The sequence below is a fragment of the Culicoides brevitarsis genome, chromosome 3 (assembly GCF_036172545.1).
Source record: "Culicoides brevitarsis isolate CSIRO-B50_1 chromosome 3, AGI_CSIRO_Cbre_v1, whole genome shotgun sequence".
In the NCBI taxonomy this organism is placed as follows: Eukaryota; Metazoa; Arthropoda; class Insecta; order Diptera; family Ceratopogonidae; genus Culicoides; species Culicoides brevitarsis.
In genome coordinates, this window is record NC_087087.1 from 13,530,863 (window position 1) to 13,552,150 (window position 21,288).

Here is a 21,288-nt window from a genome sequence, read left to right on the forward strand (position 1 = left end):
CGATTATTTTTTTTACTTCCATGTCAAAATTTGTATTTTTGAAATGAGTATCAGGTGCGTTTTGGAGTTGAATTAATATTTTGAGTGACTTTCTGGAAAAAAATGAAGAAATATGAAGAAATATTAAAAATATGAAAAAAATATATTGAAAAAAAAATTCACTTAACTAAGGTTTTTATAATTATTTTTTTTAAATATTTAAATAAATATTTTTAAAATTAACAAAAGAATATTTAAAAGTGTGTTTAATTGATAAAAACAAAAATTTTATTTTTTTCATTTTTTTGAGCCATTTAACTGAATTATATTAAAAAATTAAAAAAAAAATATTATTTATTTTTTTTCCTACAAATTAAAAAACTTCAAAAGTAGGTAATTTTAAAATTTTACAGAAATAATTTCGATACTTCTCATTTTTTGCATTTTTTAAAAGAAATAAAACACGATTTTTATTTTATTTTAGTTTAAGATTAAATTAGTCCATCGTTTTATTCATTGAATCACTGAATACACTTAATATTACATGATGTAGGTAATCCTCCTAAAGGATAAAAATGAATTTAGATTCATTTCTTAGTTTTCTGACATTCTTTTTTATTTCCTGTTACAAAATATCTACTTTTCTACTGTTTATTTTTTTTCTTTCTCACTAAATTAACACTACAATAAGAAACTTTTTGAGATTTCCTTGATGATGACAAAAAAATACCAATTTTGTACAAAAAAAAGCAAAAATAAAAATAAATAATTATTTTGGGATGCTCCAAATTAAACTCAAAAATAAAGTTCAATATTCAATTAAAAAATTAAAAAAAAAAGAAAATTTGTAGAATTTTCCAAAATTATCAGTTTTTAAGAATTTTTTTTTCTAAAATTTCTAAAGTTAATTTATAATTGTCATGGTTAACGTCAAAATTTTATCATTTAAAATCACAAGAAAAATTTATTTATTTTTTTCAGGGCTGAAAATTCACAAAAATTTAACTTAATATCAATTAATTTTAGTTTTTTAGAAATTAATTGACTTAAGTCAAAAAATTTTTCAAAATAAAAAAAAATAATTGTTTTTTTTTTCAAAATCGCAAAAAAAATTTTTTTTAAGGGAAAAAAATTGACTTAATCTTAATAAATTTTACTTTTAAGTCACTTTAATTTAGAAATTAAATGCCCTAAGTTAAAAAAATTAAAAAAAAAAAATTTTTTCCTAAAATTTAATCGTTTTTGATCAAAAATCTTCAAAACGACTAAGATTTTAATTTTTTTTCCATTAAAGTTGACTTTTGACCGCTTTTGACTTATCTTAACTTAAACTTTTTAAGTCTTAAGTTAAAGTTTAAGTCATTAAGTTTTGTAAGTTTAAGTTAAATATAAAATTTTTTCAACCCTGTCTGATTATTTTACCCTAACATTAAAATTTATCAGAGTTAAAAATACTTTAAATCAAAAGAAATCTTAATGTTTCTTTTTAAGTCAAAGTTTTAAGTCAATTAAGTCAAAATCTTAAGCTTAATTTTTACAAAAATTTCAATTTTTCATGAAAAATATTTTTTTGTTAAAATTTAGTCTTTAAGTTTAAATTAAACTATTTTTCATGAAAAAAAAAATTTTTTTTTTGAAAATATTAAGTTTTTTAAATTTTTTGACTTAAAACTTTGACTTAAGAAAACGCCTTAAGTTTTTTTTTTAACTTAAAGTATTTTTTGAGTATTTGTGACTTTGACACCGAAACTTTTGAATAAAAAATTTTTCTTTCAAACAAAAACTTTTTAAAAAATTTCATTTTAGCCCATTTTAGTATTTTTCTTTTTACTAAAATTCCGAAAATTTGTTAAAAATATTTTTTAAATTAAATTAAAAATATTAAAAAAAAAAATTTAAATATTTTTTTAATTTAATTTTTTTTAAATCAAAAATAATTTAAATAAAAAGAAAATTTGGAAAATTAAAAATTATTGAAATTGAATCTAATTTTTGAGTTCAATTTGGAGCAACCTTTTTAAGAAAAAAAAGTATACATTGTTCAAACTCTTATGAAATCCTCCTTCTTCTTCTTCTGCAATCTTTCCATCTTAATCACTATCACTCAGTTCAACGACGTCATTGGATGTGGTCGGCGGTGGTTTATAGTTCGCGGTTTGTTGTCGATACATCACATTCTGCGCCTGGTTAAAGTTGCCCTGATATGGTTGCCGGTTAAAAATCGCCGCAGCGCCTGCATTAAAGTCCACACTGCCCTGCGCCGTCGCTACAAGCAAATTTTGCAAATCAACCAGCTCCTGGTACAACGTAATCTCGCCCTGCTTCATTTGTGCGTAGAGCTCTTGCACGAGAGTCGGCACTGCCGTGTTAATTTGCGTCTCGGGCATGTGCGGATACGTCTGTCGCAACTTGATACGGAGCAAATTGAGCAACACGTCGCTGCGGAAGCCGTAAATCATGTTGCTGGTAACGGGGCCACTGGTCATGCCGCGTCCCGTGCCTTGATGCGAGTATCCGATGTACGGCTGGATGTTGGCGTTGTTGATAATGCGATCTTTTTCCGAGTTGTATTCCTCCCAGGCGGCTTTGCGTTCTTCTTCGTCGAGCGTTTCTTCTTCCTTGTTCTCGAGCAAGGAGTCGTGCTCGTGATAGCGATAAATGAGATTTGGGTATTCGGAGAGAATATCCGCGAAAAGTCGATCTTTTGGGAGCAAAGGGGTCTCGGAGGAGGTCTCGGGCTCCAAATCGTAACTATAAAGTTGCATAATGTCCTTTTCCTTGTAATGTCGATCGATTTGTTGTTCGTCGATGACTCGTTTGGAAATTGCCTCTTTTGTCACCTGACGTTCGTAGATTTTCTCCTCCATCGTTCCCAGAGCCACAAATCGATAAACGTAACACGGCTTCTTCTGCCCAAAGCGATAAATTCGGAAAATCGACTGAATATCGTGCGACGGATTCCAAGAAACGTCAAAAATCACCACACGATTCGCCGCAACGAGATTTATCCCGAGCCCGCCGGCTCGCGTCGAAATTAGGAACAAACGTGCTCGAGTATTTGTGTCGTCGTTGAAAATCTTGCAAAATTGATTTCGCATCTCGACCGACGTACTGCCATCCAAACGCAAGTAATCCAAGCCCAGTGACCACGAACCGCTAAATTTTGGGTTCTCGTACTCCTGATTTTGCGTTTGTTCGTCAATCAGGCGCAAAAAGTGCTCAATTACGTCCAACGAGTAAATGGATTGCGTAAAAACGAGCAATTTGTCGCCAATTGCCTCGCATTGTTGCAAAATCGAGAAAAGCACGATGAGCTTCGAGGAATGTTCAATGTTGTTCAAGTCGTCGTCCGTTACCATGGTGGTCCACCATTCTGTGGGATTTTCGCGCGTTTTTTCCTCCGGCAAGATGGGGATCTCTTCGAAGGGCATGTCGCCGGCTTTGGCGCGGGTGCGGATGATTTTTTGCGGTTTCTTAAGGGGTTCGTCGTCGGATGCGTCGTTGGAGGAATCGCTCGAAGTACTTTTGGCACTTTCTTCGTCAGAGTCGCTGTTGACGACAAAGTCCTTGATCGAGCCTTCGGATTCGGTTTCTTCCATTTCGCGTTTTAGCATTTCTTTTTCCACGCGGTCGCTGTTGTAGCTGTAAAGGAAAATTAAAAAGAAATTATTTTATGTTTTATTTTTTTTTTTTTGAAAAATTTGAATTTTTTTAGTTAAGTTTTTCAACAAGTTCAATTTTTATCGTTTTTATCAAACTTTAGATTTAAATTGAATTTTCAACTTTAAATTTTCCAAAAAAATAAAAAATTTAGCTCTTAATATAAAATCTCGAGATTAGGCGAATAAATTTAATATATCCATTTTTTGTCGCCCCAACCTCCGATTTTGCCTAAAAAATTCAGGAGGAAAAATAAAAATTAAATTAAAAATTTAAATATTTTTGACATTTTTTTGAATTTATTAATTAAAAATTTACTGTTTACGTTAAAATCATACAAAAAACAAAAGAAATTGGCTTTAATCAGATGTTTTTAATTAAAATGTAGTTAAAAAAAAATTAAGTCACGTGACCTAAATTAATTTTTAAAAAAAAAATTTTTTTTGTTTAATTTTTCTTAACTTTTGAGTTAAAATTTGGAAATAATTTAAAGTAAAATAAAATAAATGTTAAGAATCAACGTTTTACGTCTAAAAATGTTAAAAAATTACAATAAAAAAATTCAAAAATATTTATTTTTTATTTATTATCAGCAATTATTTAGACAAATTTTAAATTATTTTACATAAAATCAAAAAATAAATTAATAAAAATTTATTAAAATTATTCATTCTCAAATTTTCTTTAAAATATTAAAAGTGTTCGAAATTTCGTTAAAAATTCAAAAGTTTTACGTAAAAATGTTAATCGAACAAATTTAAAACCTCTTTTTTAATTTTATTATTTTTTTAAAATTAATTAAAATTGATCATAATTTTAAAATTATTTTTCAATTCTTTTTGTAGACTATTTACGATCTCGAAACGAAATTTTTCGATATCGAAATTAGCTTTCAATTTTTTTAAAAGCTTTTAAGATGAAACTTTTAGATCTCGAAATGGTTTTTTTACTTTCACAAATCGAAAACTTCACGAATCTTAAATTTTTTAAAGCTCGAAAATTAATTTTTCAGGTTTAAAGTTTTTTTCAAGAATTTCTTTGTTCTTTCTTTGTTCTTCATATTTCCAGGTCAAAAAAAAAATTTTTTTTATTTAAGAAACTCATTTTGAGAACTAAAGTTGCATTTTAAAAACTTCTAAGTTTATTTTTTGAGGTAAAAGAGATTCATTTCGAGATCGAAAAAGTAAAAAGTTCATTTCGAGAAACTAATTTAATGATTTCGATCCTCAAATCTTAACTTCATAATTTCTTTATAAGAAGTGATTATCGTTTCTTCAAATGAACATAACATAATTTTTCGATCTCGAAATGAATCTCTTAACTCGAAAAATGAACTTAAAAGTTTTTGGAATGCAACTTGAAATGATTTTTTAAAAATAATTTTTTACCATAAATTTTTGAAATGAACTTTTCAGATCCTTAAATTAACCTTAAAATAATTTATAAGCCTGTTATGAGATTTTTATATATTTTCGAATTTTTATTTAAAATTTTTTTTCAAAGGTATTGAAATTTTTAACTTTTTAAAAAGAATATTTCGAATTCTTGAAAAAAAAATTTGTAGTTCTGAAAATCAATTTTTAGAGCTTTGAAATGAACTACTTAGTGCACAAAATGAATTTTAAACATCTCGACTAGGATTATCACATCACTCGACTCGATTTTTTTTTTTCAAAAAAAATTAAGATTTTTTATTAATTTATTAAAATTTTAAAATTAAAAAATAAAAATGAACTTTCAGTTTTAAAGTTTTTAAAACGAAATTTTCGTTTTTAAAATAAATTTTGTGATTCAAAAGCTTAATTAAAAAAAAAAAAATTCAGCCTTCACAAATTAAATTTTTAAATTTAAAAAGAACTTTTTCGATTTCGAAATAAACTTTGTAACTCTTAAAATAAATGATTTCGATCTCAAATCAAAATTTGTTCAAGAAAATTAAGATTATTCATTAATTTATTTTAATTTTAAAATAAAAAATTTACTTTAAGAATGAACTTTTTAGGAATTTCAGATAGTATAAATTTTCAGTTTTTTGAATTTTGTTAAGAAAATAATTTAAAAAATTACATTTTAAGTTGTTTCAAAAATATTTTTACAATTAAATTAGAAAATTATACTTTTAGCTTAAATTTTTAAGAACCTGTGAAATGTTAAACATTAAAATTTTCTATAAAACTCACCGCAACGACAACGGATGCGTCCAAATTCTCTGCAAATTCTGAAAATCCGAGAAAAGTGTCGCCGCCTTCCGCGACGTATCCATTGCCGGCTTGTGCTCCATATAGTACTTGTACAGCTGAATCTGGAGCGGCGTCAATTTGATCGAAATCACGTACTCATGCTTAATCGGCAAGAACGGCGCCAACACGGAATAATCTCTGCGCTGAACACATCCCTCGAGCATCTTGTGCAACACATGCGAACGTCTCTTCATAATTTTAATATCGAGTTCCGTCGAGTCGATGTACTGCCCATTCGTAATCGGGTTCACGAAACGATTCAAATATTCCGTGTACTTTCCCAGCAAATTCGGCTTGACAAATTGCACCATGCAATAATATTCCTTCAAGTTATTCTGCAAGGGAGTGCCTGTAAGTACCACACGACGCAACGTCTTAACTTTATTCATGGCGATCGAAACGGCGGTTTTTTCGTTCTTCAGCAAATGCCCTTCGTCGCAAATGACCAAATCCGGCCCGGGATCCAAAAGAGCCTTTTCGATGTCGTCACGGAGCTTTTTCCGGAGTTTTTGCTTCAAATTCGTCAAATTTCGGAACATGTCGTAGCCGATTATGAAGACGCCGCCATCTTCGTACCACTCTTTGAGACGATAGGCGCGATCGACGTTCTGCTTTTGACGCGACATCTCGTACAGGTTCATCTCGTAGTCCTGATTTTCCGTTTTGGCGCACCAAATGTCGAATTCGTTGACCCAATTGAGCACCGTGCTGAGCGGGCAAACGACTAAAACGCGATTTACCTTCGTTTTTTCGCTGTTTGCGAGCAAAGTGTGCACCAGGGAGACCACTTGGAGCGATTTTCCCAAGCCCATGCAATGGGCAAGGATGCATCCGGAGCCGGGACCCTTTTCAATTTGCTCAAGTGACTCAAAACAAGCTTCCCACATGAATTTAATGCCGGTAAATTGATGCGGTTTGAGACATGCGACAATTCCAGGATCAACCTCTAAAGTAACTTCCTTTGTTTCCTCGTCAAAATCCAAAATTAGTCGTTTTGGGGTCTCGGTGCCTTCTTTTCGCTTCTCTTTCTCTTCCTCCGTCTCGTAATACGAGTTGTAAAGCTTTTGACGCTCAGCCAATCGTTCGAGACGTTGTTTTTCCTGCTTTGCCGCTTCTTTTGTCGTTTCCTCGAGCGATGATGTCGTCTTGAACGATCGAATATTTTTTCTGCCGGAACCTGCAGCGGGCTCAGCGTCTTTTTTCTGCGATTTTGCGGGGGTTTTGTCATTTTCGTCACTCGATGCTGCCTCTTTGATGCGTTTCCGCTTCCGTTTCTCCTTCATTTTTGCCTGTAATTCCTCATCTTCGCTCGATTCGAAGAATTTTACGTCGGAATCCGAGTCAGATTTTTCCTTTTTTGGGCGCCCGCGCTTTTTACGCACCGGCGGTGCATCAGAATCGTCCTCCGACGCGTCACTTTTGTCTTTTTTCGCCTCCGAGTCGCTAGAGGTGTCACTATCGAACACGCCAGCGGTGCTCGTGGAGGGTTGCGGCGCCTTTCGACGCACTTCACGTTGCGGACGACGCCGTTTTACCGGCTCGTCGCTCATTTCCGCATCACTTTCGGACTTTTCCATGTCTTCGATGCCGTTGCGCGCGAGAATTTTGTTGTCACTATCGCGAATTTCCTTCAAATTGTGCTCTTTCATGAGTTTATCCGGCTTGAGTTTGGTCACGAGAATTTTTAATTCCTTGCCATTCGCGGCTTTTGCCCCGTTTGTCAGTAATTTCTTGAGTTTTCCGTTTGTTTCGTCGCTCGTTGACGTCACTTTGCAGTTTTCGTCGTCGGAAGTTGTGGTGCTGCCAACGCTAATTATTGAAGTATTTTTTGCTTGCGCTCCGCCATCATCGCCATCGACGCCATCATCACAAAATTCATCTTTCATCAATTTCTCCAACGGGATAATTCGTAGCTGTTGAGACATTGTACGTTATTCACCTGCGAAAAAACGCGCAGAAAATAAGAAATAATTACAAGAAACCGAAAAAAACGCCATTTCTCGCCTTACTTTCATCGGATTTGCTCTTTTTGCTCAAACTTTACATAAAAACTGGAAGGTCAATAGCCTCGATGAGCATTTTTTGTTCCCGCTCCGCAATGAATTTTTCGTGCAAAACACGCAACGCACACGTTTGTTGGGCGAAACAATCAAAATTATCACAAAAATTCACGAAAATCGACACTTTTCAATACTGTTTGGTACTTTTTACGGAATATTTGTCCGGGTTTTGCTTCGTTTTGCAAAAAATCGCAATGGAGCAGCTTCTTTTTTCGACAAAAGTGACAGCAATGACAGCGCGATGCCGTCCGGATGACATTTTCGAAAGTGATTGTCAAACGAGAAACGTCAAAGTCAGCAGACTCGAAGAGAAAAGAAAAATTTTTTAGGAAAAATTTGATTTTTCCTTGATAAAAACTTTAAAACAGAAGAAAATTCATTGAAAAAAATGGCACTTCACGCAGCAATCAAAGGAAAATTAATTTCTGTCATTGGCGACGAGGTATTAATTTTTTTTTTGAAATTCACAAAAAAAATATTTTGAACCAAAAAATAAATATTTTTAATTTTTCTTGTAATTTTAGGACACTTGCGTTGGATTTTTGCTCGGAGGCATAGGTGAAATCAACAAAAATCGCCATCCTAATTTCATGGTCGTGGATAAAAGTAATTTTTTTGATTTTTTCTTTAATTTGATAATTTCGAGGGATTCGACTGAAAATTTTACAAAATTTATTTTGATGAAAAAATAATTTTTTTTATTGTTATTTGATCATTTTTTGAACTTTTAATAAGAAATTTTTGAAAAATTTGAATTCATTGAGGAGATTTTTGCCTTCAGAGATTCGAGATGCAAGAGATTTTTTGAGACAAAGTCACGTGAAAAATATTTTCAAATGTAATCGTTGAAAATAAGGGCAACATTTCTGACAAAATAATTTTTTTTTGGAATTTAAGTCGAAATTTTGAGGTTTTATATGAAAAATTTTCTATTTTTCACAAATTTTTATCATTTTTGAAGGTTGATGATTAAAATTTTAAAGAAAATTGAAAAATAATTATCATAAAAAATTTTTAATTATTTTTTTTTACTTAAAATGCTCAACAACTTTAACCAATAGCATTCAAAAATGATGAAAATTTGTATAAAATAGAAGTTTTTTGGGTATAAAACCTCATAAATACGAACAAAATTCATTGAAATAATATTAATTTGTCAGAAATTTTGCAATAATTTTAAAATAATTTAAATTATTTTTTATTGAGATTGAGTTTTGACATGACTTTGCTTCAAAAATTTCCTTAAATTTCCTCAATGATTTAATTATTTTCAAAATTTTGGCTCCGAAAATGATCAAAAAACTAAAAAAAATATTTAAAAATAAAAAAAAAGTTGAAAAAATATTTAAAAAAAAAAATAAAATTTAAGAAATTTTGAAGAAAAAAAAATTTAGTTAAAAAAATAAATAAAATATTAATTAAAAAAAAAATAATAAAAAAATTAATGACAAAAAAATATAAAAATAAATTTGTAGGATTTTTAGTCAAATTTCTCTCAATTTTTTAGCTAAGAAAATTAAAAAAAAAACAATTAAATTTTTTAAAGAAATTTAAATAATAATAATCATTTAAAAAAATAAAAAAAACAATAAATAATTAAGTAAAAAATTAAATTAAAATTAATTAAATACAAAAATTAATTAAATTAATTAATTAAATAATTAAAAAATTAAAATAAAATAAAATATAATAAAAAAAATATTTAAAATAAAAAAAAATTTTGGATTTTCAGTCAAATCTCTCTTAGTTTTATATCAAAAAAAAAAAAATAAAATAAAATAAAATAAAAGAAATATTAATTAAAATTTTTAACGAAATTAAATTATTAATCATCCAAAAAAATTAAATTATAAAAATAATTAAAAATTAAATAAAAATTATTTCAAAAAATAAATAATAAAAAAAATAAAATAAAATATTAAAATAAAATAAATTATTAAAAAATCCAAGAAATAATTAATTATAAAAAATAAAATTGTATAAAATTTTCAGTCAAATCTCTCGTACTCTTTCAGTAAAAAATTACAAAAAAAAAAATAATAAAAATATTTTTCTTTAAATTTCTTCCAGATACCGCCGTTTCCGAGATCGAAGATTGCTTCAAACGCTTCATCAAACGCGACGACATCGACATCATTCTCATAAATCAGAACTATGCCGAGCTAATTCGTCACGTGATCGACTCCCATACGTCGCCAATCCCCGCTGTGCTCGAGATCCCGTCGAAAGATCATCCCTACGATGCTTCCAAGGACAGTATTTTGCGTCGTGCCAAGGGTATGTTCAACCCTGAGGACATGGTGCGTTAAATTTTCTTTCAAAAAAAAGGCAAAAAATTATTCATTCCCGAGGAGAAAAATGAAAAAAATATTAATTTGTGTGTAATTTCAGTAAAATATTGTAAATGTTAACGTTAAAAATTAATTTTTTATTTTTTTTTAGTCACTTCTACTACTTGAACTACTCCTACTTGAGCTTCGTCGGCGATGTTTCTTCTTTTTTTCTTTCTTTTCCTTTTTAGATTTTTTACTTTTCTTTTCTTTTTTAATTTTTTGCCGAATTTCTCGGTCTCGTTCGTCTTTAATTTCAGTTTTTACTTCAGTTTTGACCTTCGTGCCGATCGGAAGTCGCATCGGAAGGCGGAAACCGTCGTCAAAAGTGCCATCGAACGCTGTTCCTTCCCTCACTTTGCGGTCTTTGTCGTCAAATTTCTCTTTTTTGATCAATTCTTCGGGAATTTGGGCTTTTGGCGCGCATCCTTCGTTCTGCAACCGGATCGTTTCCTCGTCTTGCTTCTCATTTTCCTTCGGGACTTTGTATTCGGCAACGTGATCGACACGAATCGACCTTCCGCAGATCTTAATTCCGTTCAAATTGTCCACGGCGAGGATTGTTGAGCGCTGGTCTTCGTAGCAAATGAAGCAAAATCCCTTTTGTTTGCCGGTTTTCTTGTCACGGACGAGATTTATGTTCACAATTTCGCCATATTGGGAGAAAACGCAGATAATATCGCCCTCGGTGAGGTCATAAGGGAGTCCGCCGACGAAAATCCAAGCAGAATCGCGGTATTGGTCGTGCCAGGATGACTTGGTGGCGCGTTTTAGCTCCATTTCGCTGAGCTTTGTGACGTTTTTCATGTTGCTAAAAATAATTTTTTTAATTTTTTTCATGAAAATTTCAATTTTAAGGCAAAAAACTTACGTCAAAGGATTCATTTTGTCGGATTTTGTGATTTTTTTGGCTCCGAGCGAGTTTAAACGTTATTTGTAAACAAGCCCAGTGCGAAATTTTGACATTTCGAAAGTGACAGTTCCCCCTCCTCCCGAAATCCAAACAAAAACTGACAGCCTTACTCACTCGAAACCCCCAGCTGTACCATTTTTTAGCTATTTATGTGATTAAACGTGTGAATTTTCCGTGTTGCGTGATGAAATTTACGAAATTAGAGACCCGACTGACGGGCTGCAACAGTTGTGGCGATCGCTGCTACCAGGAGGACGCGTACACCGTGAGTTTAATTCAGCCCAGCGATGACAAAGACTCCGATCCGAAACTCGAGTACTTATTTATCGGGGTGTTCGATGGCCATGGAGGGCATGAAGCGTCGAAATTTGCCAAGGAGCATCTCGAACTCAACATTACCAGCAACAGACTCTTTTGGAGCGATCGGGACAAAGATGTGCTCAAGGCGATTCGTGAAGGTGAGCTTTTTCCTACATTTTTTTGAGTGTGTGTTTGTGTTGTTGCAATGCGGGAAAGAGAGATCCGAGTGATGGAGGGAGAGGGAAATAAAAGTTGCGTACAAGAAAGTTGGATGCGGGACTTGGAAGCGATTGACCTACTTTTTGAATAATTTCTCTTTTTTTTTTGAACGTTTTTATGTTTTTTTGGGGTTTTTTTTGAATGACGATGGGATAAAACATATGAAAAATTTTGATATTTGTCGAGATTACGCAAAAAAAAAATTAACAGAATTTTTTTAAAAAATAAATTTATTGAATCGGAATTAAAAATCATAAGGGAAAGTGAACGAAAGTTGCTTAAAATTTAAATATTTTTAAAATAAAATTCGAAATTTACTCAAAAATATGCTTTTATTTATCATCAAAAAAATATTTATTCAAATTTTAATTAAATCTAATTTTATTTTTTTTAATTCAATTAAATTGTTTATTTTAATAATACTTTTCACTTTAATTTATTAAAATTTTTCACTCTTTTTTTCCAAAAAAAAAAAAAAATAATAACAATAATAAATAAAAAATAAATTAATGAAATAAATTAAATAATGAAAAAAATTTAAAAATAAAATAAATAAATATTCATTAAAAAATAAAATTTGAAAATTAATTTTTGGCAAATAAAAATTTTTAAATATTTTTGTAAAAATTATTAAAAATAAAAAAAATATTGTATTTTATTTTTTATTTTAATTTAATTATTTTATTTCTGTAAAATGAGTTTTTTATTTTGTAATTTATTTTATCCTTAATTTAACTTTTTATTTAATAAATTATTTATTTTTTTTTTAATTAAAAATTAAAGTTAAAAATTCACAAAATCGATTGAGGAAGTAAAAATTTTAAAAATTATTTTATTTTTATATAATTATTATTTTAATTATAATAATTATTATTTATATTTATTATTTTTATATTTCTTTTTAAGTTTTTCGTTATTTTTTATCAAATATTAAAAAATATTTTTTTTTATAAAATTTTTAATGAAAAAACTAATCTGATTTAAAAAAAAAATAAAAATTGAAAAAATAAAATTTAAAAAATTGTTTTAAATTTTTTGTTACAATTTTACTTAATTAAATAAAATTAAATAATTAAATTTTTTAGGTTTTTTATTTTTTTATTCAGATTAGTTTTTATAAATATTAAGAATTTTATAGAAAAATATTTTTTATATTTGTTTAAAAAAAATTATAATTTATCAACGAAAAAATTTAAAAATATATTATTAAAATATAAATAATAAAAACATATAAAAGTTGCTCATTTTCATAATAATTTAATTTGAAATTTAAATTAAAATTAGATTTTAATTAATTTTTTTATGCTTCAGTCGTGAGAATACTTGAGATTATAAATTAATTATTTTTAGTTAAATATATTAAAATATTATTAAATTTCTCAAAAAATAATTTTATTACAATTTATTTTTATTATTGTTTTCTTTAAAAATTTTTAAAACATTTTAAAAATATTTTTTCGAAAAATTTGATAGTTTTTAAGAAAAGATAAAATTTACTAAATAAATTTACTAAAAAATTATTAAAAATAATAATAAAAAATTAATTAAAATACCTAATAATAAAAAAAAATTAATTAAAAAAATATTTTCACTAATTCCAATATTTTAATTTTTTTTCTTTCAGGATTTTTACAAACTCACAACGCCATGTGGAAAGCACAGGAAAACTGGCCCCGAACACATGCCGGCTTCTATTCCACTGCCGGAACAACTGCCTCCGTCGCCTTTATTCGCAACAACAAAATCTACATCGGGCACGTTGGCGACTCCAAAATCGTCATCGGCATGGAGCACGATCACGAAGACTACTGGATCGGCAAGGAGCTCACGGTCGACCACAAACCCGAATCGCCCGAAGAAAAACGTCGCATCGTCGAATCTGGCGGCAAAGTGATCGCAAAAGCGGGCGTTCCTCGCGTCGTCTGGAATCGCCCGAAAGCCGGACAAAAAGGACGCCAGCTACGCAACACCAAAACCGACGAAGTACCATTTTTGGCAATTGCCCGTTCGCTCGGCGACTTGTGGAGCTACAATTCGCAAACGGGGCAATTTGTCGTGTCGCCCGATCCGGATGTGAAAGTCTACAATCTCGTGCCGGGCAAGCACAAATGTCTGATTTTCGGCACCGATGGCCTGTGGAATGTGATGTCGGCGCAGTCGGCGGTGCAAATTGTGAATAATTTGACGAACAAAGCGGAATGGAAGAATCCGAGCAAAAATCTCGTCGATGAGGCGATAAAAAGATGGGCGATGGCGGAAAAAAGGGCAGATAATGTCTCGGTTGTGACGTTGTTGCTGTCAGATGATGACGATGACATGAGTGAAGAGTCCGAGGACACGGATGGCATCGAAGAAGACGAAGAGGAGGAAGAATATTTGAACATTCATGAGGAAATGGAACTCAGGAATGGGTCAACGGTTCAATATTTGGAGCATGAAACGTCAATTTATCACAGTATGTCGTACCACACGGAAGATAGTTATGAGCCGGCGTATCAGGACATCAGTCATATGGCAGTCGATGAAGACTGCGAGACGCTGCAACGCGTTAAAAATCACGGAAGCGGCATTTTTCCGGAATGCGTGATGCGACAATATCACAGCACATCACAATCCCTCAATGAACGATATAATTTTATCAATTCTTAGCAGGATGATTTTTTTTATTAGTTAATTCACTCACATTCTTCGACACCAAAACCGAAAGGCATCTAAAAAAAATAATTATTAATTTTTAATAATTTTAATTAATTCAAATAATTATTTAAATAATGAATATTAATTAATTAAGTATTAAATTAAATCAAAAATTAAATTAATTTTTAAATTTATTATTTAATTTAATAATTAATTAATTAATAAATATTGAATTATTTAAATTATTTTTTATTTAAATAATTTAATTTTTAATAAAATTATTTTTTTTATAATTAATTAATTCTAAATAATTATTTAAAATATTAATTAAAATTATTAAAAATTAATAATTAATTAATAATTTAAGAAAAGTGAAAACAAATAATTAATATATATTTATAAATATTTACGAAAAATGGTCTGAAAGATTTCCGTCGCGTCAAAAAGTTTTTTAGTAAAATTATTTAAAAAATTTAATTTTAAAAACGTGTGAATGAATGTCTATAATAATTCTTATATAATGACTAAATGTGAAGGAAAAAATGTACTGCCACCGATTTAATTTTTTTGATACAATAATTTAATTAACGGGGATATGGTGTCAATTTAAAAAAAGGTCTTTTCCATTAAAAAAAAATTATTTAAGAATTTTCTCAAAAAAATGTTACCTTACAATTAATTATTTGCATGTCGTAAATTTGTATGTTCATTTAAATAAATGCCAATTTTAAGATAAGAAAAAAAAAGACAAAAAGAACGAAAAATTCAAATCAGTCAAATCATAAAATAAAAGAAAATTAAAAAAGAATGCAATATATTAAAATAATGATTTAAAAAAAAATATATATAAAAAATCATAAAAAAAGAAGGAATTCTCTGTACAAATCAAATTTAGATGTATTTTCTATACAAACAATTAGTTTTAAGAATAAAAAAAATAATTAATTATGTAAGGAGATAAGTAATTTAATACAGATTTTTATTATAAAAACATATTTTGAAGGGTGTTTTATTTCAAATTTTTACTTTAAAATTACATTTACAGGTAATTTTTAATTTTACAGGTAAAATTTTCTAAAATTAAGATAAAAAATTTCATAAATTATATTTTTCTCGAAATTTTCATGAAATAATTATTAAACCTTTTGAATTTATTAAAATAGGTAATTATTTTGAATGCAAAAAAATATTAAATTTTTTTTATTCATTCGAGAAATGAAATTATAGAAATTATATTTTTTACCGGTAATACATGAATGGTATAAAAATTTGTTCATTTTGAGTTCATGAAAAAATTCATGACGACCATTTAAAAAAATATTTAAAGAATTCTTGGGCATTTTTCCGTTATTATACATTTTTTCATTTTTTTTTTCAAATTTTTAGAAAAATATTTTTAATTTTTTTTATTTTAATTTTTTTTGTTTAATTTTTTTTATTACTTTTTTTTTTAAATAAAATTAATTTAATTTAATTATTTATTTTAGTATAATTTTCATTTAATTACTTTAAAAGCCCAAAAACAAACATGTCTTGAAATATTTTTGCCTTTAGCTTAGACATTAGGAAGCGATTAAATTATGCAAAAATGATCAGTTAGCTTAACTGCTCATCCAGTTCACGTAGCAACATTTTAACACAAACGCGTGTTCTCGTAATGCAATAAAATAATAATAAAAATAATAAAAACAGCACATCATGAAAACATTTTAACATCTCGCATGGGAATATGGAACACATTTGGAGTCATTAGAATGTATAGTTGATGATTTCGTAGGTTGCTCGACAAACTGCAATTAGTACCGATACATGTCTCTGTTGCAACAACTTCATTCAGGGGAAACGCATTTTGCATACAATTTGAATTAGAGAAATTCATGGGATCGCTTAGAAAATTGTTAAAATGTTTAAAGAAATGTAATTTCTGCAAAATATTTCTGTGAATGTTTTGTGGGAATTGGAAAAGAGGTAAATTTGACATTTTTTAGCATGATTTCTGTTCGTATATGAGATTTTCCCTAAAAGTTAAAATATTTGCCCTTGGGGTCCCAAATTTTATCTTGAGATCTTAAGATTTCCTCTTGAGGTTTTAAAACTTTCTCTTGAGGATTTAAAGTTTTCTATTGAGGATTTAAAGTTTTCTATTGAGGTCTTAAATTTATCTCTTGAGGTCTTAAATTTATCTCTTGAGGTCTTAAATTTCCTCTTGAGATCTAAAAATTTCCTCTTGAGGTTTTAAAATTTTTGTCTTGAGGTCTCAAAATTTTCACTTGAGGTCTTAAAATTTCCTCTTGAGTTCTTAAAATTTCCTCTTGAGGTCTTAATATTTCCTCTTGAGGTCTTAATATTTCCTCTTGAGGTTTTAAAATTTCCTCTTGAGGTCTTAAGATATCCTTTTGAATTCTAAAAAATTAATTTGAAGTTTAAAATTTGTCCCTTTTTGAATAAGTGAGCAAATTCTTCACCCTGGTTTATGACTTTTAAAAAATGTTTCAAAGAAAAAAATATGAGCCTTGCATTTTCTTGCAATTCTTCCATTACAAACAAAACTTTAAAAGATTTTCCAACTTTTAAATTCTTGTAAGAAATTTCTTTTTTATTATCTCACTTTTTCCCTTTCTTTGATTGATGTCTTAAAAAAACCTTTCTTCTCATCATTTTGACATCCATCAATCCAATTTTTCCGTAGCCACGCCAAATCCCATAAATTATCACATTTTAATGATTTGATTTTTCTTGCTTTCAACACCTTTTTCGCCACATCTGGTTCGTGTGCGGCAAGAAAATTTCTTTGACGAGTAAATTATTACTTTTCAAAAGAATTTTCTCTCTGCTTCGTGACACATTGGATGTCATAAAAGGAAAATTCTCTCCATCCTTTTGATAAATACAATTTTTGTTTCTTTGTCTTTCATTCAGTTCTTATTGAATTTTTTCAGAGAATCCAAAACACAAACAAAAAGAGCTCGTTTCATGCTTCATTTCTGGAACGTCTCAACTTACAAACTTGCACACGTGATAAATTGAATTTTTGCAGATAAATGTAAGTGGATTGATATTACTTCAGTTGATATTTGGATGAAAGAAATAAAAAGAATCAATACAAAAAGTTAGTTTTGAGATTTTTTCTTCTGATGAATTGAATAATTTTGATTTTAGGAAAAAAAAAACAAAAAATTTCAACTATTTTTTTATGGATCGAAAAAAAAATATAAAAAATTTGATTTAAGTTTTTATAAAAAATATAAACTACTTATTTTTTTTAATTGTAACGATATTAAGCAAAATTTTGTTAAAATCTAAATTAAATTAAATTTAAATTGATAAAAAATATTTTTAAATAAATATTGAATATTTTAAAAAATAAATAAATATTTATATTTTAAAAAATAAATAAATATTATTAATAAATATTCAAAAATCAAATAAAAATTTAAAATTAAAAATTAAAAGAAATTAAATTAAAAAATATTTAATTAAATAATAAATAAAAATTAAATTTTAATTTTATTTTAATTTTATTAAATTTAATTTAATTAAAAAAAAAATAAAAAAAAATATTTTTAGTAATTTTTATTTTATTTTTAAATGAAAAAAAATATTTTGCTTAATAATTGCATATTTTTTATTTTTCTATTTTATTATTTTCTTTAAGCCTTCTAATTAAAATCTCTAATCAGGATGCGTTTCAACGAGCGGCGTTTGTGTCACAACAAAAGTCAATCCGTACTGATCCGGCAAAATATACATCTCATGCTTCGTCGTTGTAATGCGCACCTCATCAACCTCCGTGCCATCAATCACACTCAAAGCCGCATTACACTTGTGGATGAACTCTTCGACGCGTCCCGCATGCACAATACTCACATCAGGCGCGAGCGTCGAACTCACCGGATTCCCTTCGCGATTGATGACAACAATATCCTTCACACTCTCCTGCTGAAAGAGCAACTCGCGACACTCGTTAATGTACTTTTCACGATCTTCCAAGGAAATTTCCATTTTTTGCGGTAACTTTTATTCAAATTCGCTTTCGGGGCCCGAAACAGATAAAATTTGATTGCTTTGTGTAATGTTTATTGATTAAGAATTCATGGAATACTTTTCTTCTTGTTTTTGCAAAGAAAAAGTTTTTGCAGCACAACACAGGACAATTGTATAAAATTACCGGCTGAGCACCGATAAAATCACGTAACAACTGATTACCCCGAAGTACAATAAGAATGTTTTTTCGTTCGATGGTTTTTTTTCTTTGTTTTGTTAATTTTTGATGTTTTGAAGCGCAATATACACGAATAATGTATTCAATGCACGTGTTGCCAATAGGAATCTTTGAAGTGATCGAGTGAACTGTTGTGTAAAATTATGCGAGATTCGACGTGGTGCGAGGTGAAAAAAAGTGAAAGGGGAAAGTTTTAAACTTTTTTTTTAAATTTGATTTGTTTTCGTAACTGATAAAAAATTTAAATTTGAAATCCATACAATTTTTGTAACGAGTTAATTTGAATTCAGTTTTATGAATTTCTTTTTGGGTTAGTGTGAATTGTTTGGATTAGATACCAGAAGGTTTCTGTAGAAAATTTTTGAAAAAAAGAAGTGAAATTTACCGGAAAAATGAAAAATTCATATGTGATGTTCATTGCATACTTTCGAATATTTAAGGAAAGAAAAAAAAGTAAAAAATATATAAATGTTAGTTAAAGTTGAAGTTTTAGGAATATTTTCAAAAGTTCAGAGATCGAAAACTTAAAATTTTCGTTTATTCGAAAATCATAAATAAAATCAAAATAAATAAACAATTATTTGGATTTGTATTAATTCCTTAATTTTCTTCTCTTAAGACTGTTAAAAAAAATCGAGTTTAATAAATAGTTAAAATATTTTTGGAAGAAATATATCGAGTAAAAAATTGACTTTTTTAGTTAAATCATTATTTTTTTTTAAGTTTTTAAAACTCGAGATTTTTTTATTTTTGAATTAAAAAATATTTTGAATTTTTAATGATAGAGTTCATTAGTTAGGAAAAATTAGTTTTTGATTTTAAAAAAAAAAAATTTAAAAATTTTTATTTTATTTTTTAATTAAAAATTATTTTTAATCATAATTAAATAATTAACAAATTTCAAACTATTTTTTTAATTAAAATTTAAATTATTTTTTTTATTTAAAATTTTAATTTATTATTAAATTAAATTTTTAATAAAATATAATTATTTATTTAGTACAAAAATTAATGTTTTTTTTTTTAAATTTAAATAGTTTTATATCAATTTTTTCAACTTTGTCAATTTTTTATAATTAATTATTTTTCTACTTTTTTCTTTGTTCTTCTAAATGCCTTAAAAGTGCAATTTTTCTTGCTTCCTTGAGCATTTCTAGCGTGCAACCCGGAATTGATTTCATGAGCTCAGTGTTCGATTGATGTTTTATAAACAGTTGAAGAAGTTCAAGTTTGATCTTCATGTCAGATTTTTCAAACAATTTAACGATGTTTGCCAATTTCATAATAATTTTTTCAGATTCCATGTTTACTGGTTGATAGTTCGAATTGATTTGATGATTTTTCCTTTGAAACGTGGCTATTTATATGGAAATAATGATACATCAATGATACCAAGGGCAGAACTGGTCACGTGACTCATATTAGTCATCATATTTAAGGACTTGTGTATAAATTGCGTACAAGGTCAATTGAAGGTCAACTTTAATTACTCATAAAAGCTGGCAGAATTTTTATTACAATTTTAAATTTTTTGTTTTGATTTATTTTTTAATTTAATTAAATTAATTTTTAGTTTAAATTTAATTACTACTTTTTAATTTCAAATTAAAAATTAATTTAATTAAATTAAAAATAAAACAAAAAAATTAAATTAATAATTAAAAATTTAATAAAATTAAATAAAATAAAAAAAAATTTAATTATTTAATTATTAATTTTTTGAAATATTAAATAATAATTTAATATTTTTTTTAATAAATTAAATTTATCCCAATTTATTCAAACCAAGCAATAATTTTTTTCAGGTCTTTAGATTTCCAAAAACTTATTTTAAAAAATTTATCTTTGGTTCTGTCACCGTTAAAATCAAATCTGTCATCGAAGCTGATTCAAATTAGGCGACAAAATAGATAAAAACTAACATTTTCCAATTGTCAAGCATAACCACGCACAACACACACGCACAAAAAGGCCAAGAAAAGGGTTAACAACCGTTACAATAACATGAGGACACTACATACATTATCATGCTAATTTAATAAAAACACACAAAAATCATTGAATACCAAGAAAAAAGGGGTATCTAAAGTGGGTGAAAAAATATATACAAAAAAAAACATTTTATTTGATTTTTTTGTTCATTTTTTTGACTTCTTTTCATATTTTTGTTACTTTCTAAACATTTCATGAAGGTACATACCGAAAAACACAAAAAATTAAAGTATCAACATATTTAGTAATGGCTCATTAAGCATCACGTGTAATTGAACTGAACAAACAAAAGGGTTCGAATTGGCGTTTGTTCGATTTAGAAACGAACTGAGATGATATCGGAACATTTGCAGGTTAGAAATTTTCGATTTGTTGAACTCCAGACTAACCAAAAAAGCATGACTGAACAAATAAATGAATATTGGTTTCGGATGGAAAAGTTACTTTTACTCTTCGTGTTTTATCGAATGTGACAATTAACCTGATCATGTATTTGGGATGGAAAAAAAGGTGAATGAATGTCTGTTTAGGTATTCAAGTGTGAAAATGCAAGTTAAATTAGCTAAATATGTTTTTCGATTTTTTTTACGGCACATTAGATTTGGAGGATGATTTTAATTTTAATTTTAATTTTGATCATTCATTTAATTTATTTTAATTTATTAATTTTTATTTTAATTTGATTTTTTTTCTGGAAAAAAAAAATTTCAATAAGATTTTTTAATCAATTGGAAAA

At 28.0% G+C, this 21,288-nt stretch overlaps 4 protein-coding genes across 8 annotated transcripts; 2 read left to right on the top strand and 2 right to left on the bottom strand.

Annotated features, from left to right (window-relative positions):
• On the bottom strand, window positions 1–8,147 carry LOC134834939 (transcriptional regulator ATRX homolog). 5 transcript variants are annotated; one of them, XR_010162187.1, is made up of 4 exons: window positions 7,889–8,147; window positions 5,820–7,818; window positions 2,016–3,621; window positions 1–92 (listed from the first exon to the last, which is right to left on the bottom strand). XR_010162187.1 is itself a non-coding variant. In XM_063849768.1 (4 exons), exons 2-3 carry the CDS (start codon window positions 7,802–7,804, stop codon window positions 2,070–2,072), a joined length of 3,537 nt encoding a protein of 1,178 aa, XP_063705838.1. In that variant the 5' UTR covers window positions 7,805–7,818; window positions 7,889–8,147; the 3' UTR covers window positions 485–660; window positions 2,027–2,069. The 5 variants fall into 5 exon arrangements, 2 of the variants coding, with proteins under 2 accessions (XP_063705838.1, XP_063705837.1); XR_010162186.1 differs by lacking the exon at window positions 1–92 and adding an exon at window positions 485–687; XR_010162185.1 differs by lacking the exon at window positions 1–92 and adding an exon at window positions 485–687 and having other exon boundaries at window positions 1,993–3,621.
• Window positions 8,148–8,212: 65 nt separating this feature from the next.
• On the top strand, window positions 8,213–10,363 carry LOC134833934 (V-type proton ATPase subunit F 1). Its single transcript, XM_063848442.1, has 3 exons — window positions 8,213–8,381; window positions 8,464–8,545; window positions 10,010–10,363. The coding sequence occupies exons 1-3, from the start codon at window positions 8,328–8,330 to the stop codon at window positions 10,246–10,248; spliced, it is 375 nt and encodes a 124-aa protein (XP_063704512.1). The 5' UTR covers window positions 8,213–8,327; the 3' UTR covers window positions 10,249–10,363.
• On the bottom strand, window positions 10,324–11,286 carry LOC134833933 (RNA-binding motif protein, X-linked 2). Its single transcript, XM_063848441.1, has 2 exons — window positions 11,141–11,286; window positions 10,324–11,080 (listed from the first exon to the last, which is right to left on the bottom strand). The coding sequence occupies exons 1-2, from the start codon at window positions 11,152–11,154 to the stop codon at window positions 10,378–10,380; spliced, it is 717 nt and encodes a 238-aa protein (XP_063704511.1). The 5' UTR covers window positions 11,155–11,286; the 3' UTR covers window positions 10,324–10,377.
• LOC134833932 (protein phosphatase 1D) lies at window positions 11,282–15,169 on the top strand. The gene is made up of 3 exons (XM_063848440.1): window positions 11,282–11,640; window positions 13,326–14,408; window positions 14,706–15,169. The coding sequence occupies exons 1-2, from the start codon at window positions 11,367–11,369 to the stop codon at window positions 14,348–14,350; spliced, it is 1,299 nt and encodes a 432-aa protein (XP_063704510.1). The 5' UTR covers window positions 11,282–11,366; the 3' UTR covers window positions 14,351–14,408; window positions 14,706–15,169.
• Window positions 15,170–21,288: the final 6,119 nt, after the last annotated feature.